The 26316-nt window shown below is 43.2% G+C and overlaps 2 protein-coding genes across 2 annotated transcripts in view; both read right to left on the reverse strand.

Annotated features, from left to right (window-relative positions):
- Window positions 1-758: 758 nt before the first annotated feature.
- galm (galactose mutarotase) lies at window positions 759-18970 on the reverse strand. Its single transcript, XM_061745346.1, has 9 exons — window positions 18817-18970; window positions 13318-13511; window positions 8889-9043; window positions 7368-7481; window positions 7039-7131; window positions 5326-5407; window positions 3949-4099; window positions 2924-3098; window positions 759-1844 (listed from the first exon to the last, which is right to left on the reverse strand). Exons 2-9 carry the CDS (start codon window positions 13502-13504, stop codon window positions 1767-1769), a joined length of 1035 nt encoding a protein of 344 aa, XP_061601330.1. The 5' UTR covers window positions 13505-13511; window positions 18817-18970; the 3' UTR covers window positions 759-1766.
- Window positions 18971-20909: 1939 nt separating this feature from the next.
- si:dkey-191g9.5 (rap1 GTPase-GDP dissociation stimulator 1-B) overlaps window positions 20910-26316 on the reverse strand; it is a 40345-nt gene continuing 34938 nt past the window's right edge. Inside the window, exons 11-14 of the mRNA XM_061745339.1 lie at window positions 24874-25013; window positions 24668-24794; window positions 24265-24393; window positions 20910-22529 (exon numbers count right to left, since the gene is read on the reverse strand). Coding sequence (XP_061601323.1) covers window positions 22402-22529; window positions 24265-24393; window positions 24668-24794; window positions 24874-25013 — 524 coding nt within the window. The 3' untranslated portion in view covers window positions 20910-22401. The remainder of the gene's footprint in view (window positions 22530-24264; window positions 24394-24667; window positions 24795-24873; window positions 25014-26316) is intronic.

Here is a 26316-nt window from a genome sequence, read left to right on the forward strand (position 1 = left end):
CTCTGTAGTCAAAAGCCTCAACTACTTTTCATGTGTGACAATTGTTAAAGGAGCTTGAGGCTGGATTTATGAAAAAAAATTGTATACGTTTTAATTTTTCTAGTAATAATGTCAGATGAAGCGTTCCAAATCAAAACGAATGATCCTCTAGTGTATCTCTCCGTTGCCTTGAACAGGCTGTGTGCTGCAAAATGTGCTGCAGTGCTGGGGCCGCTCTTCCCGCGCTGTCCTGTGGATGTGACGTCACATGACGCTGCATGTGCGTTCTCCCGTGCCGGCTTCAATGTTGGTTGCAGTACCCCCGACGGCCGTCGTGGTGAAGGGTGGCGCTAGAGAGTCTCTTTCTTAAAAGGAGCCTCATGCTCCTTTAAATGTTAAACGTTCAGGAGAACGGATATATTCAATTCAATTGTATTTATATAGCTTCTAATAAAAACAAAAGTTGTTTCCAGACGCTTTCCAGAGACCCAGAACATGTATAATATAATGGAATATATCCATATATGGATATATTCCTTGCCATTATGTGATGTAACAGAAAGTAATAGGAATAATGGAACACGTACGACCTCGTTATCACCTCAGAATCACTCTGGTCTTTCCAGACACAAGACGGTGGGAACATGATAGTTTTTTGTTTGTTTGTTTCCCCAGTAAAATTGAAACTGTGATTACAATTTGAACTATTGTACAGCTCTAACGTGGTGCCAGAACTTGTGACCGTGAACTTAAGTACCGGTAAAAGGAGTCTTGTTGAATGAAGAAACAACAGTGAAGGCATCAGTCTCTTTTATTCAGAACACAGCATGCAGCAGAAACGTGTTTGATTGGTCAGGACGTCCCAGTTGGGAGTGTGTTGGTCTGTACATGTGACTGGGTTTATACGGAGGCTTGTGTTGTCCCTGAGCCGTCTTTACCGAGACGAGCGCCCCCCGGTCCCGCTGAAACGTCTGCTGTCAGGAGGCATTCACAATTCAACACAAGGTCATTCAAAGTGCTTTACATCAACATTAAAAGCGGCAAGACACAATTTAACAGTAAATAACAAATAAAATGAAATAAAATGATAAGAAAAGAGGTAAAATAATAAAAAGTACAAGTTGTTAAAAAGTAAGGGCAGTAGAGTTTACAGCAGGTACATCTCTTTCTTACAATGGCAAGAATTACATTTCTATACGGTCAAAACGTACAAAGACCGGGTCAAATTTTAAAAAATCATAAGTATTTAATTTAAGAGTACGCTTCAGTAAACAGTAATGTTTTTATCGTGATTTAAAGGAGCTGACAGTTGGAGCAGACAAACAGCTAAAATGATCCTTTACACCTTTGCCCAGAGTAAATGTCTGACAAAGTTCATAAGCTGCAGACAAGTTCAATAATCTTTTTTCCTTGTGAAAATACAGGACTGTCTCAGAAAATTTGAATATTGTGATTATCTGTAATGCAATTACAAAAACAAAAATATCATACATTCTGGATTCATTACAAATCAACTGAAATATTGCAAGCCTTTTATTATTTTAATATTGCTGATCATGGTTTACAGCTTAAGAAAACTCAAATATCCTATCTCAAAAAATTAGAATATTCTCGGAATCTTAATCTTAAAATGATCCTTTACACCATTTAAAGGAGCTGACAGTTGGAGCAGAGCTCAGGTCTACAGGAAGTTTGTTCCAGCGGTGAGGAGCAGAATACCCCGGATACTCAGGTAAATGTTGACTCTGTAAACCCGGCCCTCTCCTCGTTGCCGTGGTGACGTGGTATCAGGCGGTGGTGAAGGTGAAGCGGGTGACGTGGCGGTAGACCTCCCCAGGACGCACAAGACAATCAGGGAATGAAACCTGAGGATAAACGCACACAAACACAGCTGGAGGTACGAGTCCGTGTCAGCCACACAAACGTGAGCACGTCTTTACTGTGAATAACCTCAAATAAGAGGAACAGAGGTAAACGGCATCAGCAGCACAACTCCAAAACAGCTGGGACACTTTACACAATCTAAATGAAAACACCATTCAGTGATTGTAAATCTCATGCACCCACATCTGCTTTATGATCTGACATAATGAACAGACCGAATGTTGAGAATGAGGAGGCGTAACATCGTGAGAAGATCGAGGAGAAGCTCCTGAGCAGCAGTTTCTGAGGCGTGTTCACGACTCTGGACCATGCCCTGGAACCTGGAACTGGTGATATGAAACACGACCAGATCCCCCCCATTCTTCACTCACTCCACTGGCTTCCTGTCCCCCCAGGGTTGAATATACAGGACTGTCTCAGAAAATTAGAATATTGTGATTTTCTGTAATGCAATTACAAAAACGTCATACATTCTGGATTCATTACAAATCAACTGAAATATTGCAAGCCTTTTATTATTTTAATATTGCTGATCATGACTTACAGCTTAAGAAAACTCAAATATCCTATCTCAAAAAATTAGAATATTCTGGGAATCTTAATCTTAAACTGTAAACCATGATCAGCAATATTAAAATAATAAAAGGCTTGCAATATTTCAGTTGATTTGTAATGAATCCAGAATGTATGACATTTTTGTTTTTTTTTAAATTGCATTACAGAAAATAAATAACTTTATCACAATATTCTAATTTTCTGAGACAGCGCGGTAAGTGCATAATGAAAAAAAATCTTCCTCCTCTAAAATATTATTCTTATTTTTCTCCTGCATGGCCCTAATACTCTTCCGTGGAAAGTCACTGCGTTCTGGTTTTGATTTACGTTTCCAATTTCAAAATCATGAAATTCTAGTGGGGTTTGTGCAGCTGCTTCTTCACGAGCCATGTTTGTAACGATGGGTGTCGTTCAGCCTCCTCAACATGACAGCAGTAAAAACATGAGCCGTGGCGGCATGTGGGACGGATGTTTCCCTCCGACGGAGTGGGTTTCCCCGGCTCACCTGGTTGACGGCGTCGGGCCAGTTCTGCGTCTCCAGACAGAAAGCGCTGTGCTTCCCGTACCTGGACCCGGCCTTCCCTGTGATGGAGCCGTCCAGGACGTTGGCCGTGTAGAACTGGAGCCCCGGTTGGCTGGTGGAAACCTCCAGAACACGCCCGCTGGCCGCGTGACGCACCCTGGAAGAAGAAGCACGTGCTCCTGTCACCTGGGTGACAACTCGAGTTGTAAAAATAAAATCAGGGGGATGGTGGATTTTATCATATAGGGACAGATAATTTGTGCTGATTACAATTAATATAATATATTACAAATAATAGCAGTGACCAAAACAGCTGCAGAAATACTGCAGGAATGACATAGCAGCAGTTAAATGCAGCCTTCTGTAAGCTTTAAATATCCACTGGGCTTACATCAAATACATCAAAACACAACAATAAAAAACACTTTTCTGAACTTATCAATATGACTCTGTCCTTCACAGGATAAGTAACATGGATCACTGCAAAAACTCACAATCTTAACAAGAATATTTGTCTTATTTCTAGTTAAAATGTCTCATTTTAGTAAAAAAAATCTCATTACACTTAAAACAAGACTCATCACTGGAAAAAACAACAATTTTCACCTGTTTCAAGTAGATTTTCACTTGAAATAAGTAGAAAAATCTGCCAGTGGAACAAGATGTTTTTGCTTGTAATGAGAAGATAAATCTTGTCCCACTGGCAGATTTTCCTACTTATTTCAAGTGAAAATTTACTTGAAACAGGTGAAAATTGTCAAATAAGTTATTTTTCTGGTGTTATTTTTCTGGTGATGACTCAAAATGTTGAAATAACAGTAAAACCACATTCATTGATGAAGTGACATAAGGGATGGAAAGGAGGGATGGCAGTTTTACAGGGGGGATGATTTGGACCGTTTTTATTTCAGGGGGGATGCCATCCCCCCTCATCCCCCCTCATCCCCCCTCAATTCCAGTACTGGGTGTGAGTGTTTGTGAGTGAGGACACGGGTCCTGCAGCACACCTGGCAGCGTGTCTCTCCGTCCAGGGATCCCCGGGGGACGACAGGCAGAAGTTGTGGTCAAAGCCCGGACCAGGAAGCTCCTTCAGCCGAGTGCCGAGCAGAGCCGGCTCTCTGAGGTCGAAGGCCGTGCTCTCCACCGCTCTGATCTCTCCTGCAGATACGTTGGTGACACGTCAAACCCTCACACCTCACAACATTCTACCTGCACGTTTCAAGGTTTAGACGGGACAATGCATATTAATGAACACTACATTCAGCAGTGTAAATACACTGGATTTTTAGCAGAAATGCTAGTTTCCACCTGCAGTCCCCACAGAAAACACAAACACTATTCAATCAAACAATACAAACATACATAAAAGAAAAATAGATTTAGCAGCATTTAAAAGCAGTATGGATTGTATCTAAAGTGACTTGAGCAAAAATGCATATTACAATACCAGCGATGGTAATATTATGGTACTGAGAGTATCCTAATTGTGTGACATACAGTACAAAGTGCGTGTTGCATTGCACATTGCCCTAGTACGTACAAATTAAAACAGATAATTAATATTAAGACAAACTGCACAAGTTTAAGCCTGGTTGTGAATAACAGTGTTCTAAGTTTGATGTTTTTTCAACTCCAACTCTGTTGTCTTCACTTTCTGCCCCTTTAAAAAGTGGTCCAAATAAACTAAGAACCGAGCGTTGCTTTGAGGATTAATCAACGGTCACCAGGTTTGTGCGCTTTTCTCCTTGGTGCTATTTCATTTTTCCCACATTTCGTTTGAATGATTTCCATTTTTGGTCTATTTCGGTTTAAAATTTTTGAGAATTTGGTTTTGAGCATTTTATGCAAATGTAACCCCAAGACAGTATATAAAGTAATGAAATATAGACAATTTATGCAATTATAACTGAAAACATGTTTTCATACCTTTAAACATATTTAAAGGCAAAAACAGGGACCAGTTATTCTCGTGTCCAACAAAACATTCCTTTTTTGGGCATAAACAAAAAATACCAAAGGTTGTAATGTAATGATGAAAAGAAATCGATCTTTAGACATACAAATCGATTTTTAGGAATTAATATGAGAATTGATTTATCGGAAAATCGGAAAATCGATTTTTTCAACACAGAACGTACATAAAAGCTTTATGAGTGTTCAATGCTTTTGCTGACTCACAAAAAAAAAGCATCTTTCACAAATTCACTATTTCGCCTGATTTGAGGCAATTAGAAAATTCCTCAAATCAGAAAAATAAAATGTCTATGATTCTTCCTTTGTTCCTGCATCGACTCTCCCTCAGCTTTCATGACACTGTGTCAAGAAAACTACTGTGGACCCCAAAAAGTGAGAACTGATGATGCGTCACGTTTCCCTAGTTTTACCTGTGGGAATCACTGAGTCATCGACCGGCAGGAAGGACGGGGCAGCGATGGACACGTGATGGTCGTAGATATCTGCTGCACCCTGGATCCACGCACACACGCACCCACACACATGCACACACACACACGTACCCACACACATGCACACGCACACACGTACCCACACACATGCACACACACACACACGTACCCACACACATGCACACACACACACAAGGAAACACGGGGGGTTTGTCCACAGTTAGGAAATGCAGATATTTACTTCCACAACATGATAAACTTTAGTATTTTTGATATGTCGCACCGTCTTCACGCTGATTTCAATGTTGTTTTTTTATTTTTCCCAGTAAGTACCTGATGCAAACAAACGTGACAATAATCTTGAGTTTTTGTATCTGTATGTAGCGTGTTGCCTGACTTTTTAAATCATTAACCAACGTGGGGGGGGGGGCGTGTTGAGCTGCCATAACCAGGCCTGGGTAGAGTAGCCAAAAATTGCACTCAAGTAAAAGTACTGTTACTTCAGAATAATATGAATCAAGTAGAAGTAAAAAGTAGTCATCCAAATAATTACTTGAGTAAAAGTAAAAAAGTACTTGGTGAAAAAACTACTCAAGTACTGAGTAACTGTTGAGTAACGTCTGATTTATTTTTTTAACACAACCATTCAAACAGACAAAAGTACAAAATAATCATCTTCAGGCAAATTAAATCAATAAAATAATAAAATTAATTAAAATTAATAAAAAATAGCTTAAATTAAAATAATCTTAAAGTAAATTCAAGTACTTTAATAAATAATAAAATAAATAAAATAACAGAATAAAAAAATAAATTAAGCACAAGTAGCACAAAATGTCAAGCCTTTGTACTTTTCTTTTTTAACCAGGCAGAACTAGAACAAACATGAACTCATAGAAACTCTGTGTGTGTTTGAGTCTGTGTAAATGTGACAAAACATGCAAAAACAAACATTTTTCCCAAAGAATCACCCAGTGATGTCATGAGGTTGACGCGTACGTGGATAAAAGGGATAAAAGAAAAGTAACAGCTGAATGTAGCCTAATGTAGCGGAGTAAGAGGAACAGTTTCTTCTTCACAAATCTACTCAAGTAAAAGTAAAAAGTATAGTGATTCAAAACTACTCCTAAAAGTACAATATTCGGAGCCAGAAACTGGCGTATGTCCACAACCACAAAGGATGATGGTCCATTATTTGAACAAGTGGAGACAACAATGACAAACCAAAGGTTTACAACAAGCAAAACCCGGATAAAAAGCCTGACGTTCATCCATCCTGGTGGGAGTATAACTCCTGCTGATGCAGGACAATACGTCATCCACACGCCCTCACAGGTGACGTTATGTTACGCAGATAACGCCTTCCCTCCCCTCAACTCACCTTCAGGCCTGAGGGGACCAATAATACGCCTTGCGTTTACACCCAACGCGCTTTAAACACGCATTCATCATCCAGCGATATTAGCGGGACCCGATCTAAAAACGGCTACTGACTTATCTGCGGTTGAGGTGCAGGTCTCACCCGTCAATTGTTTCCCTAAAACCATTGCTTATATCCTTCCCTCTTGGCATTGTGTTGACGCATATTGAAAGATAAAGACCTGCAAACTGATAAAACTTGATGATCAGTTCATCTCCTAACTTTGTGAAACCGTGGAGGAGCAGTCGTCACATGTCGTCACATGTCCTTACCTGCCCAGCCAGGTTGAAGTACGAGTGGTTGGTGATGTTGATGGGGGTGGTTTTGGTGGACCGGGCTTCATATTCAGCAGTTAGTGTTTCCCCCTAATCAAACAACCCACATTTGACTCATTTCACATATGCAACACACAATCACATACTGGCATTTTAAGCATTAATAAGACTTCTAGAGGGAAAGAAAGAAATTGGCACAAAGTTAGGACACATAAAGAACGATTGTAGGACTCAAACCTTTCCATCAGGTCCTCCCTGGTATCAGAGACAGGTTTGTATAGTTGTGGACAGCGTGTTGGAGGAGGTTGGGAGATGGGTGTGCTTACCTGTAGGGTGTAGGACACAGACACCTGGACTTCACCAGGATAGCCCTGGTCTCCATCTGGACTGGTGAGACTCAGCCTCACACCCCCCTCCACCTCTGCAGCGACCCAGAGAGCCTGCAGAGACCAAGATTAGTTCATCAGGCAGGACCTACGTGAGTGGAGACGGGGACTTGCTGTGGAGACACGAGGGGTCTGCATGTTGAGTGTCCCGGCAACCTTCCTGAAGGGCCAATCCCAATACACTCCCTACTTTCTACCACTAACCCTAACTCGCTACCACTAGCCCTAAAGAAGAAGCCACAGATTTTAGGGCACTTGTAATCTTCCCAGGGCCCTGTCCCAATACTCCCACTACCCCTACTTTCAGCACCACCCCTAAATTTTGCTTGCTACGTCACTGTGTGGTTTACGTTCAGGTACGTAAGCGACTGCGTAGTTACGTTTGCACATACGTCACACCATATCAGGAAGCCCAGAGCTAAAAGCTGTTTTAATTTCAGCTGTAGCGCTGTTAATATGCCACTTTATTAAGTTTTAATATTTTTTACAGGCGTAAAAGTAACCGTTAAAATCCCCAACCTGGGCTCAGTTTATCCAAATAACGGCTGTTAAGAAATTTGATCCGATGTTTTCGGCGATGAGAAGAGCCGCCGGCTCGGAGCAGCAGCAGCTCACGGCCGGGTCAACCTGCGCCGTCGTCCCGGGGAGAAACCTGCAGCTCTGTGGAGAATTACCACTGGCTGAAATAAATCATTTAGGAAGATAAATGTTGGTTTAATAGATTAAATCTAACAGTTTTAGCTACGCCTGTTAAGAAATTTGCTCAGAAAAGTTTGGGATGAGAACAGCCTGCCGGCTCGGCATAATCACTTGTTTGCCCGTTGTTGCGATAATCACGCCAGAATAAAGGCTGATTTATGGTTCCGCGTTAAATCGACGCAGAGCCTACGGCGTAGGGTACGGCATACGGCGCGCGTCGCTGCGTAACCTACGGCGTAGGCTCTGCGTTGGTGTAACGCGGAACCATAAATCAGCCTTTATTCTGGCGAGATCTTCGCAACAACGGGCAAACAAGTGATTATGTACATTCACTGAATGAATATTATGAAAGTAAAATATATATTTCTCGCTAGAAATGTAAACAAAACGCATTTTTATGCAGAAACTAACTCAAAATTTTGATTTTATTCATTAAAAAATAAGAAATGTCCGCCATGTTTTTTTTTTTATTCAGTCTGCAAGGTCTGCTTAGGGGTAGTGCTGAAAAGTAGGACTAGGGGGGGATTGGGACTGGCCCTTAGAGTTGTTAACACATAATGATCAAGGTCTTACTGGCAAATCTGCCAGTAAGACCTCTGACTGCCAAGGGAAGTATAATAATGTGCAGTATGACCGCCTGGCGTAGAAAGGACAAATATCTTTTTATTTTAATTGTACAGGACCTGGGGTCTGGAACCTTCACATGACATTCATCTTATAATTTTAATCAACATTATAATCAATGAAGTAAATAATGCTTACCTTGTTGAAACCCCGCAGGCCTCCATGGATGGCATTGGGTCCATTGTTGGTATCTAGTTGATACTCCTTCCCGTCCACTGCAAAGCGCCCTCGTGCAATCCTGTTGGCCACCCGGCCCACCACAGCACCCAGGTACCGCTTATCTGACACATAACCTGGCAAAAAAACGCTCGTTTGCTCATTCTACATGGTTTAGTTTGTCCTGAAATAAACACGCCAGGAGCTCTTGAGAAATCCTTTTTTATTGAAGTCTACTGAACGCTGATTTCTGAACTTGAGACTCGTCATTCATGTGTACACTTTTTACATTGTCGTTTGTAAAGATAAATCATTTGTATAGAAATGATCTGTTTGAAGTCAGTCAGGGTTCAGATCATCATAGCAGAGACAGATAAGGGATTAGTGTCCATACTGGTTCTACTGAACCTCAGATAAGGGACTAGTGTCCATACTGGTTCTACTGGAGCTCAGATAAGGATTAGTGTCCATACTGGTTCTACTGGACCTCAGATAAGGATTAGTGTCCATACTGGTTCTACTGGACCTCAGATAAGGGATTAGTGTCCATACTGGTTCTACTGGACCTCAGATAAGGATTAGTGTCCATACTGGTTCTACTGGACCTCAGATAAGGGATTAGTGTCCATACTGGTTCTACTGGACCTCAGATAAGGATTAGTGTCCATACTGGTTCTACTGGACCTCAGATAAGGGATTAGTGTCCATACTGGTTCTACTGGACCTCAGTGCTGCTTTTGACACTGTAGATCAGCATTTTACTGCACAGGTTAGAGCATGTTGTTGGGATTAAAGGGACAGCTCTACGTTGGTTTAAATCATACCTATCTGACAGGTTCCAGTTTGTTCATGTACATGAGGTTTCTTCAGAACAGTCAAGGGTCTGTTATGGTGTTCCGCAGGGTTCAGTGCTAGGGCCAATCTTGTTCAGTTTATACATGCAGCCATTGGGAAGTATAATCCAGAATCACGGCATACACTTTCATTGTTATGCTGATGATACGCAGCTCTATTTGTCTACGAAGATGAGACAGAACCGTTGGTTAAACTTCAGGCATGTCTTAGGGACATCAAGGACTGATATAATAACTTTTACTTCTAAATTCAGATAAAACAGAGGTTATCATTCTTGGTCCAGAGCATCATAGGAAGGGATTAGATGGTGATGGCCTCCAGTACAACTGGGACCTTGGTGTTATTTCAATTAGGATTTGTCGTTTAAACCGTATATTAAATCAGGTGTTTGTAAAATAGCGTTTTTCCATCTACGTAATATCACAAAGATTAGGAAAATCCTCTCGCAGAGTGATGCTGAAAAACTAGTTCATGCGTTTGTATCTTCTAGACTGGATTACTGTAATGTGTTGTTAGCAGGATGTCCAAGTAATTTGCTGAATAGGCTCCAGCTGATCCAGAATGCAGCAGCACGAGTGCTGACAGGAATCAGCAGGAGAGACCACGTCTCTCCAGTGTTAGCGTCGCTCCATTGATCCATTTTAATCATTAGAAAATCATGTGTCAGTTATTAATTTATTAATTCAAAATAAATTGGCTGGGGAGGGCTCGGGCGGGGGGCTGTGGCTAGGGCGTCTCCGGGCCTCCCGGGGGGGGCGGGGCCGTGGACGTGGGGGTCCCACCCGGAGGGCCCGGCCCTGCCTGGGTGGGGGGTGGCTGTCTGCGCTGGGGGGGCATTGCTGCCTTGGTCCTCCGTCGCTGGGCGGGGGCCAAGTGCCCCTGCGGATGTGGGGACTCCGGGACCCTTGGGGTGTCCGCCGGGGTGGCCTCGGGGGGGGGGGGGTGGGGCCGGGTCCGGGGAGCGGGCCTCCCCTGACCGGGGGGTGCACGGGCGGGCGCGACGGCGGGGTGGCACCATTCCCAGGTATCTATGTCTTATGTTGTCAGTATGAATGGGAGGATGTTGGACCGTTTCCCCCTCCGTCTGGGGGCTCCGGCGGCGCCGGGGGCGCCCTTGGAGGTACGGTGGGGCCCTTGCCCGGCTCGGAGGGCCGGCCCCCGTCTACTGGACGGCCGGTGGGGGGACGCGGGTGTCTTATCAGGGCCGGCTTTGCTGGTCCTGCTTCCTGGCTTCGGCCTCCGCTCCCCCTCTTTCCCCCCCTACACGATTCATACGCACATAGGCGAGGGGCGGGGGGTCCGGGTCGTGGGGGGCACTGTCCCGCGGGGCCTGGCACTCCCCGCCTCACGGTTTTAACAGCAAAATAGACACTGCACATTCAACACTTAATAAATACATTTGACAAGGACACGTAGTTCGGGAGGGGGGGGGGGGGTCGGTGTCAATCGATACTTGGCCCTCCCCCCTCCCTGTTTTTAATGGCATTAATCACACGCACTCAACACCAGGGGCGGGAGGGGGTCCCACATCACCCGCGTTCCCTCACTGGCCTGGGACAGGTGGGTCGGGTTACCCGGGCCTGGCGGGGCCCGCCGTGCAGCCTGGGGTGCCTTCTGGCGGTGCTGGACCCCCCCGGGGACGGGGAAACGGTGCGTGATTGTATGTCTGTGTCGGTGAGAATGCGGTATGGAAGGGTCCTGCCATGGAGGATTTGAGCCTCCATTGGCAGGACATCAAAACTTAATAATTTATGAATATTATATTATACAAAGATGGTTATTATTATTATTAGTATTATTATTATTATTATTAGTATTATTATTATGTATAGTATATTATATTATTATTAGTATAGGTATCTGATAGGTGAATGGATGAATGAATGGGATGCCTGGGTCTGGGGCCCTCCGTTGTCGGGCCTGCACGGGTGTCGCCTTGTTGGGGGGTTCCCTCTCTCCGGGCCCGTCTCCGGTCCCCCCCGCTGCCTCTGCGGCGGGGCGCCCCTCTGGTCTTGGGGGGCCACTTTCGTGGGGGACGGGTGCGCCTGCCCGCGTCGGCGGCCGGGGCGGCTCTGTCTCTCCGGGCGGGCTGGCCCCCTGCCGGGTGGGGGTCGTTGGCCTGAAGGGTGAGGGCCTCCTGGCCGCGTGTCCGGCCCGGACCGGGTGGCCGGGGATCACCTGGGTCGCGGTCCGCCGCCGCGGGGTCCCTGGCTGCTTCTTCCCGCGCCGTGGGGGCCCCGCCCGCGGGGCCCCCTCGGCCGCCGCCGGGGGGGGGGGGGGGCCTCGCAGGCGGTGGGTTGCCTCCCTCCTACTTCTCCCCTCTGTGGGGTTGCCGGTGGCCTGGGTTCCGGGCTCTTCCGTGTCGGCCTCTGGTCTCGCGGGTGGCGGGGTTGCTCCCCCCCCTCCCCCACTATAGATACACTTCAGGTGGAGCTTTGTTTGGTTTATTACACACACACGCACACGCACACGCACACGCACACACACAGTCACTTAGTCACATGCATATACACACACACACACACACACACACGCATGATCATATACATACACACACACACACACACATAGACATACACACTGGCTTGTTCACCTGCATGCTGGCTCTCTAGTTTTTGGGTTTAGGTAGCGGTAGCGATAGCTTAGCTCAGACTGCGATCAGATCTCAAGATTTAGGTCGATTGCTGTTTTTGTTTTGGTTGGCTCCGTGCCGGTTTCGTGCTTTGTTTGTGTTTTTTTTTTTTGTTGCAGATTTCCAGTGCTTGACGTGTGTCTCCGTGTGTTCCTGCTTCCTGGATTGGCAGTGGATGTCGTCGTCATCCCCCCCCCCCCCCCCCCCCCAAAAAAAAAAAAAAAACACTGGGTTTGTATGTGTATATTTATGTATGTGTACGCATTTGTGTGCGTATATATATGTATATATATTAAATATAGTAATAATGCACATATATACACTTTTGGTTTCTACCGTCATGGTATCAATCAATAATATGTGTGCAGACAAGGTAAAAAAAAAAAAAAAAAAAAAAAATTCAAAATAAATTAACGCTTACTTTTAATGAGTTGAGAAACTATTTTGTGGGTAAATATACAGGACTGTCTCAAAAAATTTGAATATTGATATTTTCTGCAATTACAAAAACAAAAATGTCATACATTCTGGATTCATTACAAATCTACTGAAATATTTCAAGCCTTTTATTATTTTAATATTGCTGATCATGGTTTACAGCTTAAGAAAACTCAAATATCCTATCTCAAAAAATTTGAATATTCTGGGAATCTTAATCTTAAACTGTAAGCCATAATCAGCAATATTAAAATAATAAAAGGCTTGCAATATTTCAGTTGATTTGTAATGAATCCAGAATGTATGACATTTTTGTTTTTTTAATTGCATTACAGAATTGCATTATCACAATATTCTAATTTTCTGAGACAGTCCTGTACATTAGACCATGTAACCTCTACTAGCATGTAATATCCAAATTTACCACTGGGCTACATAAATAAAGTTTAATTGAAATTTAATTGAATAAAAACTAGTTATTCTTACCTTCCAGGTCATCGTAGCCCAGGACGACGTCCGTCATCTGACCGCTTGTCCCTGGGCAGCAGACGGACCTGATGATGGCTCCCAGGGTGAGGACCTCCACCTTTACCTGGGGGGACTGGAGGACCCACATGTCCACACTGCCCAGGCCAGATACCTGTCCCCACTGTTCATGGCTCACCTGAGTCATCGTGGAGCTTAAAGCCACCACATCAGGGGGAAAAAAAAACAAAAAAAACACCACACTGTGACAGGAAAAAGTATGCAAAGCTCTTGGAGTTAACTCGTTTTCTGCTCAAATGTGACGTAAAATATGATCTGATTGTCATCTAAGTTACATTAATGGACACGCACAATATCCTGAATACACCCCTTACACATACACACTGCTGGAGGAAGAAGTAAGTAAACCCCTGGAGTTGTTTGAACCTCCTAGAGCAGCACCAACTTCAACCAGATCTTCCAGATTCTCCGGATCAGGGGTCCGCAACCCAAAATGTTTTAGAGCAATATTGGGACAAAAACACAAAAAACTAATATGTCTGGAGCCGCAAAAAATAAAAAGTCTTGTATAAGCATTATAATGAAGACAACACATGCTGCAAGTATCTATATTGGTTATAACTGGGTGAAGATTTTTTTTTCATTATGCACTTGACGAGAAAAAAGTCAAAATGACGAGAAAAAAGTCAAAATTTCAAGAAAAAAGTTGAAATGTCAAGATTAATGTTGAAGTACAATCTTGAGACAAAAGTCAAAATTCAATTCAATTCAATTTTATTTATATAGCGTCTAATACAACAGATGTTGTCTCTAGACGCTTTCCAGAGATCCAGAACATGAACATGAACATGAACATAAACATAAACATAAACATAAACCCCCGAGCAATTATTATATAAACAATGGCAGGTAAAAACTCCCTTAGTGGGAGAAAAACCTCCCACTAAGAAAACAGAAAAATGTCGAGAAAAGAGTCGAAATGACGAGAAAAAAGTCAAAATTTCGAGAAAAAAAGTCAAAATATCGAGAAAAAAAGTCAAAATATCGAGAAAAAAGTCAAAATATCGAGATTAAAAAGGAAAGGACAAAGGAAGAAAAAAAGAGAAAAAAAAGGGAAAAAAAGAAGAAAAAAAAGGTGAAACATTTTTGAAAAAGCTCCAGGAGCCACTAGGGCGGCGCTAAAGAGCCGCATGTGGCTCTAGAGCCGCGGGTTGCTGATCCCTGCTCTGGATCAAAGCTGAACAACGTTCAGGGGAAATTCTGGGCCGTTCCTCTTTCCATTTCTCCTTCAGCTCAGGCATATTTGTAGGATGTCTGATGTACACGGCTCTATTTAGGTCATTTTGGTGATGCAGCCTTTGTCAACTCCGCCCCAAAACTATGGAACACACGGCCCAAAAACATCAGGGAAGCCGAGTCGGTAGAAATCTTCAAAAGACAAATTAAAATGTCTCTCTCTTCACTCAAGCATTTAAGCATGAGATATCCGGCTGACAAACTGTGCCTTAGTTGCCACTTTCCTTTTATCTATATATCATTGATTTTTACTGTCTGCATTACTTTTATACTTTTAAATGTTTTTATATGATCATTTTTATCTTGTACTCTTATTTGTTGATATTTTTATCTTTTTATTTTTCCTTTGCCTACGACTCGGTGCAGTATTTTTACCTTTTTATATTCAACATTGCTTTTTTTTTTTTAAAGATTTTTTTGGGCTCTAGTGGCCCTTTATTGAAGATGCAGACTGGAAAGGGGTAGAGAGAGAGAACGGGGAAGACACGCAGCAAAGGTGCGCAGGCCGGGATTGGAACCTGCGACCGCTGCAGGAGGACTGTAGCCTCAGTATATGAGCCGCTGCTTACCCCACTGCGCCACCGAGCGGCCCTCAACATTGCTTTTATCCAATCTTAGTAGTTGTTCTGTGGAGGAATTTGGAACTGAATTTTGTGAGGGTTATGTATTATATCACTGCACTTAAATATTTGTGTTTTTTGTTTTATTTGCTGTTTGTTTCTCTATTTCTCATTGTTCTTGACATGTACTGTTACTGTGAAGCACTTTGAGCTGCGATTTTCGTATGAAAGGTGCTATAGAAATAAAGTTTATTATTATTATTATTATTTTACAGCATCTTCATGGGATTAAAGTCCGGACCATTTCAAAAGGTGGATTTCCTTTATCTGAAGTCATGTGGTGGATTTACCTCCATGTGTAAGGGCAAAGACGAAGCACGATTCTCCCTCCACCATACTTGACCGGTGGTATTCATGTCTCCGTTATGCATAAGGTTCCCACTCTTTACCTGGAATTATTTTTCCAGGACATTTTAAGACGACATTTTGATTAAGGGTGCTCCTCTTCCCTGTGGTCTCTGTGAGCATCTCACTCTGTTGACAGCTACATTTATTGGAAATTAATTAGGTTAAGTCTACATGAAGTCATTAATCTCTCAAATTTCTTCTCCCATCCATCTGTGCAGATTATTTTAATACAACAGCATCCCTAAAGTTTTTATTTTCACTTACTTTTTATTGTCAGACAATGAAACAAGTGTGAAAAACTGGATAAGCACAGCCCACTGAAGATCACCTGTTTACCTGGAATCAGCTCCCGCTCTGCTGACGTCAGAGCAAAGGCCACGCCCACTCCAGCTCTCCTCCACCTGTCACTCAACACAGGACAGGGCGGGGCTTGTGGCTGGCCACGCCCACCCCAGCTCTCCTCCACCTGTCACTCAACACGGGACAGGGCGGGGCTTGTGGCTGGCCACGCCCACTCCAGCTCTCCTCCACCTGTCACTCAACACGGGACAGGGCGGGGCTTGTGGCCGGCCACGCCCACCCCAGCTCTCCTCCACCTGTCACTCAACACGGGACAGGGCGGGGCTTGTGGCTGGCCACGCCCACCCCAGCTCTCCTCCACCTGTCACTCAACACGGGACAGGGCGGGGCTTGTGGCTGGCCACGCCCACCCCAGCTCTCCTCCACCTGTCACTCAACACGGGACAGGGTTGTGACAGGGTTGTGACAGCTTGTGGCCGTGGGGGAGAAAAACCTCATATCTAACGACACTTTTCAACTTTTGGTCGCTAGTTTGGTCTCTAAGCGTTTAGCCCTTAACGGCGTCTGAAAAGTTAAAGCTAAATTTGGCTACAGTCACCTGGAAGCTCAGGGTCGGAGCATAGACATGTCCATGTTCCAGGCCAGATATCAGCACCACTCAAGGTGACCAAACTTACTTATGATTTTTGAAAAGATCCATGTCTGTAGATGATATTTTGGTATGATAACCCTTCCTGAGTGGCAGCTGGATCATACCCCCTTCAGGCTAATCGATGATTCTTAAAGGAGCATGAGGCTCCTTTTAAGAAATGAGACTCTCTAGCGCCACCCTTCACCACGACGGCCGTTGGGGGTACTGCAGCCAACAGTGAAGCCGGCACGGGAGAACGGGGAGAACGCACATGCAGCGTCATGTGACGTCACATCCGCAGGACAGCGCGGGAAATTTGGGCCCGAATTGCAGCACATTTTGCAGCACACAGCCTGTTCAAGGCAACGGAGAGATACACTAGAGGGCTCATTCTTTTGGGTTTGGAACGCTTCATCTGACATTATTACTAGAAAACTTAAAACGTATACGAATTTTTTTCATAAATCCTGCCACAAGTTCCTTTAATTGGGTGTATTATACATTTCCTGAATCCTTATGGTCCTGTGAGTATTCCAGTCTTTGTATTTTTTTGTGTGTATTTTTTGTATTTTATGTCGTGTATTTGCATGATAAAGACCAGTTGTGACATCAGCCTAGTGGCTGTTATAGTTTCATAGGAGCCTAATGATGCTCTTCTAGTTTAAGGCTCACAATGACTACATTTACATGCAGTCAAAATTCGGGTTATTGCTAATATTCCGGTTACTGAAACATTCGGAATATTCCGTTTAAATGCGTGAACAAACAGGGTTATCCCTGTTTACATGGTAATTAATCATTCGGGATATCTGGATCAAACCAGCGACGTACGGAGAACGTGATGATGCAATTACCGTCATTTCTGCTTCTTCTTCCTGTATCCAAATTCAAAACAAATGCTGCTTCACACAACTTTTCGCTCACCTTCTTGTAAATCTTCTATGCCAGTACTTTCTACCGTCTACAAATGCAGAAATGTTCATATCCTTCATTACATTTATGAAGTGATTAGTCTCCTCCTGGTCTTGTGTTTCTCCGTGTTTATAAGAACTTCCTGGACTCAAAAGACCAGGATTCCTTGTGAACAGAGCATGAGCAGAAAACAAATTCCTGTTCCGTTTGATGGGGATATTCTGTTTGGTGTTTACATGACCCAATATTCAGGTTTTAAAAGGAGTAACCCAGGGCTCATATTGGGGTTTTTAAAAACCCGAATTTGAGCAAATTCCGGTTATTCAAAGGGTTATTGGTGTTTACATGGCCGTGCAAATTCGGGTTATTGCCAATATTGGGGTTTTAAAAGGGTTATTGACTGCATGTAAACGCAGTCAATGACCTGTAACAATGATATAGTTTGGGTATATTATACATTTCCTGAATCCTTATGGTCCTGTGAGTATTCCAGCTTTGTATTTTGTGTCTCTGTTGTTCCTAGATGACACAGGGATAAAAGATAGTATATCATTTAGGTGAAAATTGTGTAAAAATGTGTGTTGTTTATAGTTTAAAGAGCTACAGTGACCTCTATGTTGGTCAGAAAGATTCACATCTTAGCTTGAATTAATTCTTAAAAGGTCCCCTTTAAAATGATACCAAATACAATATTGTGAAACATTAACAGATTTCCTGTACATGAGTCTAAACCAGGATATGCAGCAGCATCTAAAATGGAATTTCCTGAAGGGGGTGGGTAACTTCATGAACTAATAACTATGATACAGCTGCCACTCAGGAAGGTTATCATACCAAAATATCATGGATCTTTTCAAAAATCATAAGTAAGTTTGGTCACCTTGAGTGGTACTGACAAGTGAAATTTTGGGTTCTGGCCCATGGACTACATATATGTCTATGACCTGAAAGCTCAGAGTTGGAGCACCCATAGATATATATAAAGGCCTTTATATTTATCATATTATAATATCATAAAAGCGCCGCTCTGAGCAGAAGAGATCTGATTGGCTGGTAGCTTCACGTGGGGTGCAGCCTCAATGTTGCCCTGATTTATTTTTTGTCATTATTTTGTCATCACATTTATAATGTTTAGAAAACGTATTTATTTAATTTAAGTTTTTTTTGTTCCTTATTTTCTATTTCCTATTTCATTAATTTGTCCACTCAGTACAGGCCTTTTCTAATGTGCTTTCTACATGGCAGCTTTGATGTGGCCTGTCTGTTTGTAAATTATTGTTGTAAATTGTTAAAAGACTTTCTGAGGTGTCTGACAGCCAAACAACCAGGTTATAATAACACAGGTGGGAAAAGACAAAAGAATGGCGGCTGAAATGTTGAGTTGTTGCTCACCGGGTCCGTGCTCTGTTACGGCTCTGGAAGTGTTTGTGTGGAAGGCTGTAATGCGTGTTTTTCTACGGAGTTTCTCAGGGTCTTTGTTTCGAGACACTTTGTGCAGACTTTGCTCCTTTTTCACGTGTTTACATCCCACTTCCTCCAGTGATGACGACACGTGATGCCTTCGCAGACATCGAGGAAATTGGAAACCCCAATCTCTTCACTGAAGATCAAAGTCATAGCCCCAGTACTCGAGTTGTAAAAGAAAATCAGGGGGGATGGTGGATTTGATCATATGGGGACAGATAATTTGTGCTGATTACAAATAATATAATATATTACAAATAATAGCAGTGACCAAAACAGCTGCAGAAATACTGCAGGAATGACATAGCAGCAGTTAAATGCAGCCTTCTGTAAGCTTTAAATATCCACTGGGCTAACATCAAATACATCAAAACACAACAATAAAAAACACTTTTCTGAACTTATCAATATGACTCTGTCCTTCACAGGATAAGTAACACGGATCACTGCAAAAACTCAAAATCTTAACAAGAATATTTGTCCTATTTCTAGTTAAAATGTCTCATTTTAGTAAAAAAATCTTATCACACTTAAAACAAGACTCATCAGTGGAAAAAACAACAATTTTCACCTGTTTCAAGTAGATTTTCACTTGAAATAAGTAGAAAAATCTGCCAGTGGAACAAGATTTTTTTGCTTGTAATAAGAAGATAAATCTTGAAAATTGACTTGAAACAGGTGAAAATTGTCAAATAAGTTATTTTTCTGGGGTTATTTTTCTGGTGATGAATCTAAATGTTGAAATAGCAGTAAAACCACATTCATTGATGAAATGACATAAGGGATGGAAAGGGGGGATGGCAGTTTTACAGGGGGGATGATTTGGACCGTTTTTATTTCAGGGGGGGATGCCACCCCCCTCATCCCCCCTCAACTCCAGTACTGCATAGCGCTACATTTGGCTCGTTAGTTTGACGCAAACCCGTAAATCAATTTAATTACATTTCATCACCTAACCATTATGGAGGACCAAAACGGAAATTTTGGTCCTCCATACATTCCCCGGTCTCCTCTTTTTACTTTACCTGATGCATTTCTGCCTCATTATGCAAATGAGGAAAGCGGTCCTTCCTGGTCCAGCTCCACTCCTATTGGTCTGGCTCTTGCATCCAGCTCTCCTTGGACTCCATATTAGTGTATAAATATTGATTTAATGGGGTCAATAATAATTTATCTCAATACCTGATATTAATTTCTTTTATATGTTTCTGTTGTCTTGGAGTCATGAGACAATGGACCAAATGGACCAAACCTAGACAGTCAATAGGGCTTGGTCGTCTTGACGTCATCATCTGGCGGAACCGCCCTGTTGGAAGCTACCTGAGCTGCTCTTCCGACCACTGTGCACTGTGTACAGACGTGCTCCCTCTTCATTGTGTCTTAGCCTACCGTAACTTGTAATAGTTACTTTCCGTTATTCTATAACCATGGTAACCATGGTGGCTGCAGCAGCTCCACACGTAACAGACGTGGGGAAAAGAACGCTAATGGTTTAACTTTTCACCGCTTTCCTGCTTGGAACCACGGAGGCCGAGTATCTGAGATAACAGAGTAAAGAGTCGTTGGCTCGGTTGGATCGCGGCTGTAACGACCAAACATAACCTTTCACAGTAAACCACAAACAAACACTCACACAGACCGGGGTCGGATCATTCACACGGGTTTTATTCCCCACTTCTCCAGCTAAACGCAGTTGCTGGCCAGCTCTCTGTGGTGCAATTAACCCCAGTCTTTAGATAAAACTAGTTTGTTGAGAAAAAAATATTAACTCTATTTGTAGCTGCAGAGGAAAAAAATAATCCCACGAGGAAAACCAAAATATTGCTCACGCCTCGGAGCCTCTTCCGCATAATATAGCAGTCAAAAAAGAAAAACGTAAGAGTAATACAAAACATGTACTGTATGTTGTACTATTATACTCATTTATTGAAACACATGGCGAGTCAAACATTTACCAAAGCCACATGGCTGCCAAACACTCCTAAACAAGGTAGCCTAAGACGTTGGTTCTGCAGAACTGCAGCACTAAATCCCTACTAAAGATTGGAGCTCCGACGAGCAGCTCCACTCTTTATTAAGGATTTCATATGGATCCAAAACGTTAATAATCATTATTTTCTCTATATACCGGTCCTTGGCTTCCTTGTTTAAGGTATCCCGGTAAATTCCAGTTCCTTTCCGGCATTTTAACATCTTTTTTTGTGTTGCGTCTGTTCACTTGGTGCTACTACACTGCTACACTGCGGTTTGTTTACACTCACGAGGCTGCCAACATGGCCGCCGCATCGCAGAATGCACCTTGGTGACCAAGCCCTATGGAGGTTCTTTTACTCGCTCCTGTTCTTGTGTATAAAGGCAAAATAATGCAAATATGTTACCGGCTAAATACGTCTGTACCTAAATGTAGTCTTTAGAGTTAGGAAAAGGTTTTATGATAAATATCAGCTGCTTTCAATCGCCTGGGGACACAGAAGTTTTATTGCGATGCAACATAAATGCATTTGAAGCTTAAAAAACTGTTGTTTTTTTGTGTTTTTTTTTGAGGGAGGGGGTACAGATACAAAGTCACAGAGTTTACAGACATTACACCTGGAATCTGCAGCCGGACACAGGTGGTGTGGGGTTTATTTTATTCAATGGTCACAGGAACAAAGAACAGGTTCTCAGGCAGGACCGGTGTGATGCTTGTGGTGACAGTCTCTGGGGCCCCGCCTACGTTTTCATCACATTTTTCAGTCAAAGTGAACTCTACTTTTCTATCAAACTTCATGATGTTCTCAACTGTAAGTAATGATTGAACAAACCAGCATACAGAGCAACAGCACTGGTCTCCGACTTCAGAATAACAGGAACTCTCCACGCTTTCTTGCTGATCGCCCCCAACTTTCATCAAACCCATCTCCATAATGGTCATCGTTGTGCCGTAAAACATCACCTGGCGGCATTTGCACCGTCACGTGGCACAAAAAGAAAACGTTAAATGTCTTGTTTTGCCAAAAAGAGGAAGACCAAGAAGTAAAAATGTGCATAACTGATGAGCACCAGAAAGCGTGCATCATGCCATCACTAGAAGAGGGTCCTTAAAGGTTGGGTAAGAGATCTTTTTAGAGTTTTCTTTGCTAGACTACCTTAACTTCTCTCAACACTGATACCAAACAACAAGTGTAATGCTGTTACATCAAAACAAAAACTATGAATCAAGCGTAGAAGCACAAAGGGCTGTAGAAACAGCCACCGGTCACTGTGGCCCCCCCTGTCTGTCTCTGGTCCGTCAGACCTTTCATCAGTCAACACCAGTCCTGTGCTCTGGAGGCCTCAGAGTTCTGAAGGAAGGGCGTTGTATTTTGTAATTGTGCATTTTGAAACATCTTCTACCCAACCGTTACGGCGTTAGCTGTCACAAAAGCGGGGACTTTCATGTGTACCTGAAGCTCATCTGAATTAAACCCCGTGGTTGAATGAGATGGACACGTGTTAGGGCAGGTGAGGTCCTGAGAGGCTGCAGGTGAGGGTCTAGCTGCTGTCGGAGAGGGTGCTGAGGATGGACGAGGCCTGAGAGGCCACTTTACTGCTGCTGTGGCCCGTCAGCTTGCTCAGGCTCTGCTTCATGTCCACGGAGTTCAGCTCCTCCCTCGTCACACCTGGAAACACACCACATTAGGAGGGCCGGTCCCAATCCCCCCCTAGTCCTACTTTTCATCCCTACCCCTAAATGTTGCGTGTTCCCGTGAGGGTAGTGGTGTTCCAATTCCTCTTTGCATGTAGGACTAGTGGACATAACGACGGCTAGTGGTTATCAATCTAGCCCTTGAAAGCGAGGGATTTCAGATGCTGACTCGCTGACCGAGGGCTAGAGAAAGTTTCCCAGAATGCTTTACGTCGTCATTTGCAGACTGAATCAAACAAAAAAACCTGGCGGACATTTCTTATTTTTAGTGAATAAAATCAATATTTTGAGTTAGTTTTTGCGTAAAAATGCGTTTTGATTACATTTCTAGCGAGAAATATATATTTTACTTTCATAATATTCACTCAGTGAATGTACTCGCTTGTACAACGCTTGCTCGTTGTTGCGTTGTATCTTCAGATCTCGCCAGAATAAAGGCTGATTTATGGTTCCGCGTTACACTTAATCAAAATCGACGCAGAGCCTACGCCGTACGGTGCGCGTCACTGCGTGACCTATGCCGTAGACTCTGCATCGATTTAACGCGGAACCATAAATCAGCCTTTATTCTGGCGAGGTCTGGAAAAACTTCGCAACTTCTGGAGGGCCAGAGAAAATTTCACTTTATATTCACTTTATATTATTATCACTTTATAATATTTTATATTATATTTTTTATTGCTTCACTTTTCAGAAAGACTAATGTGGCAGCTACAACTGTTAGATTTCATCTATTAAACCAACATTTATCTTCCTAAATGATTTATTTCAGCCAGTGGTAATTCTCCACAGAGCTGCAGGTTTCTCCCCGGGACAACGGCGCAGGTTGACCCGGCCGTGAGCTGCTGCTGCTCCCTGGGCCGGTGGCTCCTCTCCCAAAACATCAGATCAAATTTCTTAACAGGCGTTATTTGGATAAACTGAGCCCAGGTTGGGGATCTTAACGGTTACTTTTACGCCTGAAAAAATATTAAAACTTAATAAAGTGGCATATTAACAGCGCTACAGCTGAAATTAAAACAGCTTTTAGCTCTCAGCTTCCTGATATGGTGTGACGTTTGTGCAAACGTAACTACGCAGTCGCTTACGTACCCGAACGTAAACCACGCAGTGACGTAGCAAGTGGTGTCCCAATCCCTAGGGAACATTACAAGGGCCCTACGCCTGTGGCTTCATTTCCCAATACACCCCCTATTTTTTACCACTAGACCTAAAAATGAAGCCACAGGGGTAGGGCTTTGTAATCTTCCCTACGCGGAACCATAAATCAGCCTTTATTCTGGCGAGATCTGAAAAAACGAGCAGGCAAGTGATTATGTACATTCACTGAGTGAATATAATGAAAGTAAAATATATATTTTTCACTAGAAATGTAATCAAAACGCATTTTTATGCAGAAACTAACTCAAAATATTGATTTTATTCACTAAAAATTAGAAATGTCCACCCTGTTTTTTCGTTTGATTCAGTCTGCAAATGATGACGTAAAGCATTCTGGGAAATTTTTCTGGCCGTCGGTCGGTGAGTCAGCATCTGAAATCCCTCGCTGTGAAGGGTTAGATTCATACACACTAGCCCTCGTTATGTCCACTAGCCCTACATGCAAAGACGGGAACGTGCAAAATTTAGGGGTAGTGCTGAAAAGTAGGGGTAGTGAGTGAGTGAGTGAGTGAGTGAGTGAGTGAGTGAGTGAGTGAGTGAACACATACTGGAGTTGGCCAGAGTGCAGACAAGTCCTAACGCGCTGAACTGGACTTCCAGCGCTGCTGCAGGATCCTCCAGAATCTTCTTCAGTGTGAGTAGAAGCTCCGCCTCCTTAAACGGATCCTTCATGGACTCTGCAGAGTTCACAAACACACCACCACTACGCACGTGTACGCTGTTGGACATGTCTCATTTTGCATGTTTGTCTGTGTAACATCACGCCCTCTATATTGTATAGTAAAACTAGTATATCTTGTCCTAAGCACGTGTGAATTGTTCTGTGCATTTGTGAAACTTGTCCTGTGCATTTGTGAAACAGTGTGTGCATTTGCGAATTATGAGACTGTTCTAGCTCCATACATTTGGACCTCACCCTGAGAATTGATATGAAATCTGAACTTGCTTTACCAATGTCAATGGCAGACGCTATTGCCAAAGCAACCAGGGCCTCATTCTGCATGATGACATGCTCGCTTGTTGCCATAGAGATAAGGTGCCGTACTCCATCTGCTCTGGCTACCGCACGGACAACTTCCTGTCAGAGAGAGGAAATCAGCCCATCATACTGTCATGAAGTGAATCAGCAATAAACGGACGTTCAGATCCAAACTCACAGGACTGCGGCTGTGTCTGATGAGGGCTGCCAGGAGACGGCTGGCTTCCCCGCACACGCCTGCGTGGTCTTTGGCTTCACACCACTCCATGACCCGCGTGAGCAGCACAGCATCTCTCCCCAGCATCAACGCAGCATCCTCTGAAACAGACATACATTTACAACTTCTTCTTATTCTCCTTTCGGCTTTTCCCTTCAGGGACCCACCTTGCCCCGTGTGAATGTGTGTGAATGTGTATGAATGTTTGGTGGTGGTCGGAGGGGCCGTTTGGCACGATATGGCAGCCACGCTTCCGTCAGTCTGCAGGGCAGCTGTTGCTGCAAACTGTCAGTGTTTGACATTTCCCCCTGTTTGTGTTTTCTGTTCTGCACCGCCTGTTTTCCATCTGCCCTGATTGTTCGCACCTGTGTCTCTTTATCCCCTGTGTATATCTGGTCTGCTCCCTGTCGGTTCGTACTGTTTGCTCCCTCCATGTTCTCCTCGTGTTTCTGGATCCCTGTTTTGTTCTGCCAGTTTTTGATCCTGCTTAGCAGCGCTTTGGTTTTTGGTTAATAAATCCTGTTTTTTTGGTGAACTCCTGGCTCCCGCTCTCCTGCATTTGGGTCCTCAACCAACACACTCCCTGACAGAACGGACCGACAGGGAGCAGGGAAAGACAAGACCAGATATACACAGGGGGTAACGAGACACAGGTGTGAACAATCAGGGCAGATGGAAGACAGGTGTTGCAGAACAGAAAATACAAACTGGGGGAAATGTCAAACCCTGACACAAACGTAGCTACCACCACCGGTGAGAATGTGTATGAATGAATAATGGTCTGTGTAAAGTGCTCTGGGTGCCTAGAAGGGTGCTATATAAAACCAAGCCATCATTATTATTATTATTATTATTATTATTAGGGGTCGCCACAGCGAATCGGTTGCCTCCATCTGAGCCTGTCTTCTGCATCCATGTCTTACCCCAACTACCCTCATGTCCTCTCTCAACCATCTCAGTCTGGCCTGCCAAACATGTGCTCTATCTCCTAGCTCTATCTCTATGTGCTTTATCTCCTCTAACATGTGCCGTCCCTCTGATGGACTCATTCCTGATCCTGTCCAATATGGTCACTCCCATAGAGAACTTCAGCATCTTCATCTTGAAGGCAATTTTAACCAAAATAATTTGTGAGTTAAAAAAAAAGAAGAACATACCGGTATATATATATATATATATATATATATATATATATATATATATATATATGTATATATGTATATATATATATATATATATATATATATGTATTGTGAGAGGCGACCCGTGAGCGGCTGGATGATGTTGAACAAAGTTGACGAGATGGTCAGGTTTCCCCAGATTCACATTTTTTTTATTCACTCCAATGATGACAGTAACAGACAAGTAGCTTAGTACCATAGGTTCGATCAGTCAACCAGTCAG

This window comes from Cololabis saira, chromosome 17 (genome assembly GCF_033807715.1).
Source record: "Cololabis saira isolate AMF1-May2022 chromosome 17, fColSai1.1, whole genome shotgun sequence".
NCBI classification, from domain to species: domain Eukaryota; kingdom Metazoa; phylum Chordata; class Actinopteri; order Beloniformes; family Belonidae; genus Cololabis; species Cololabis saira.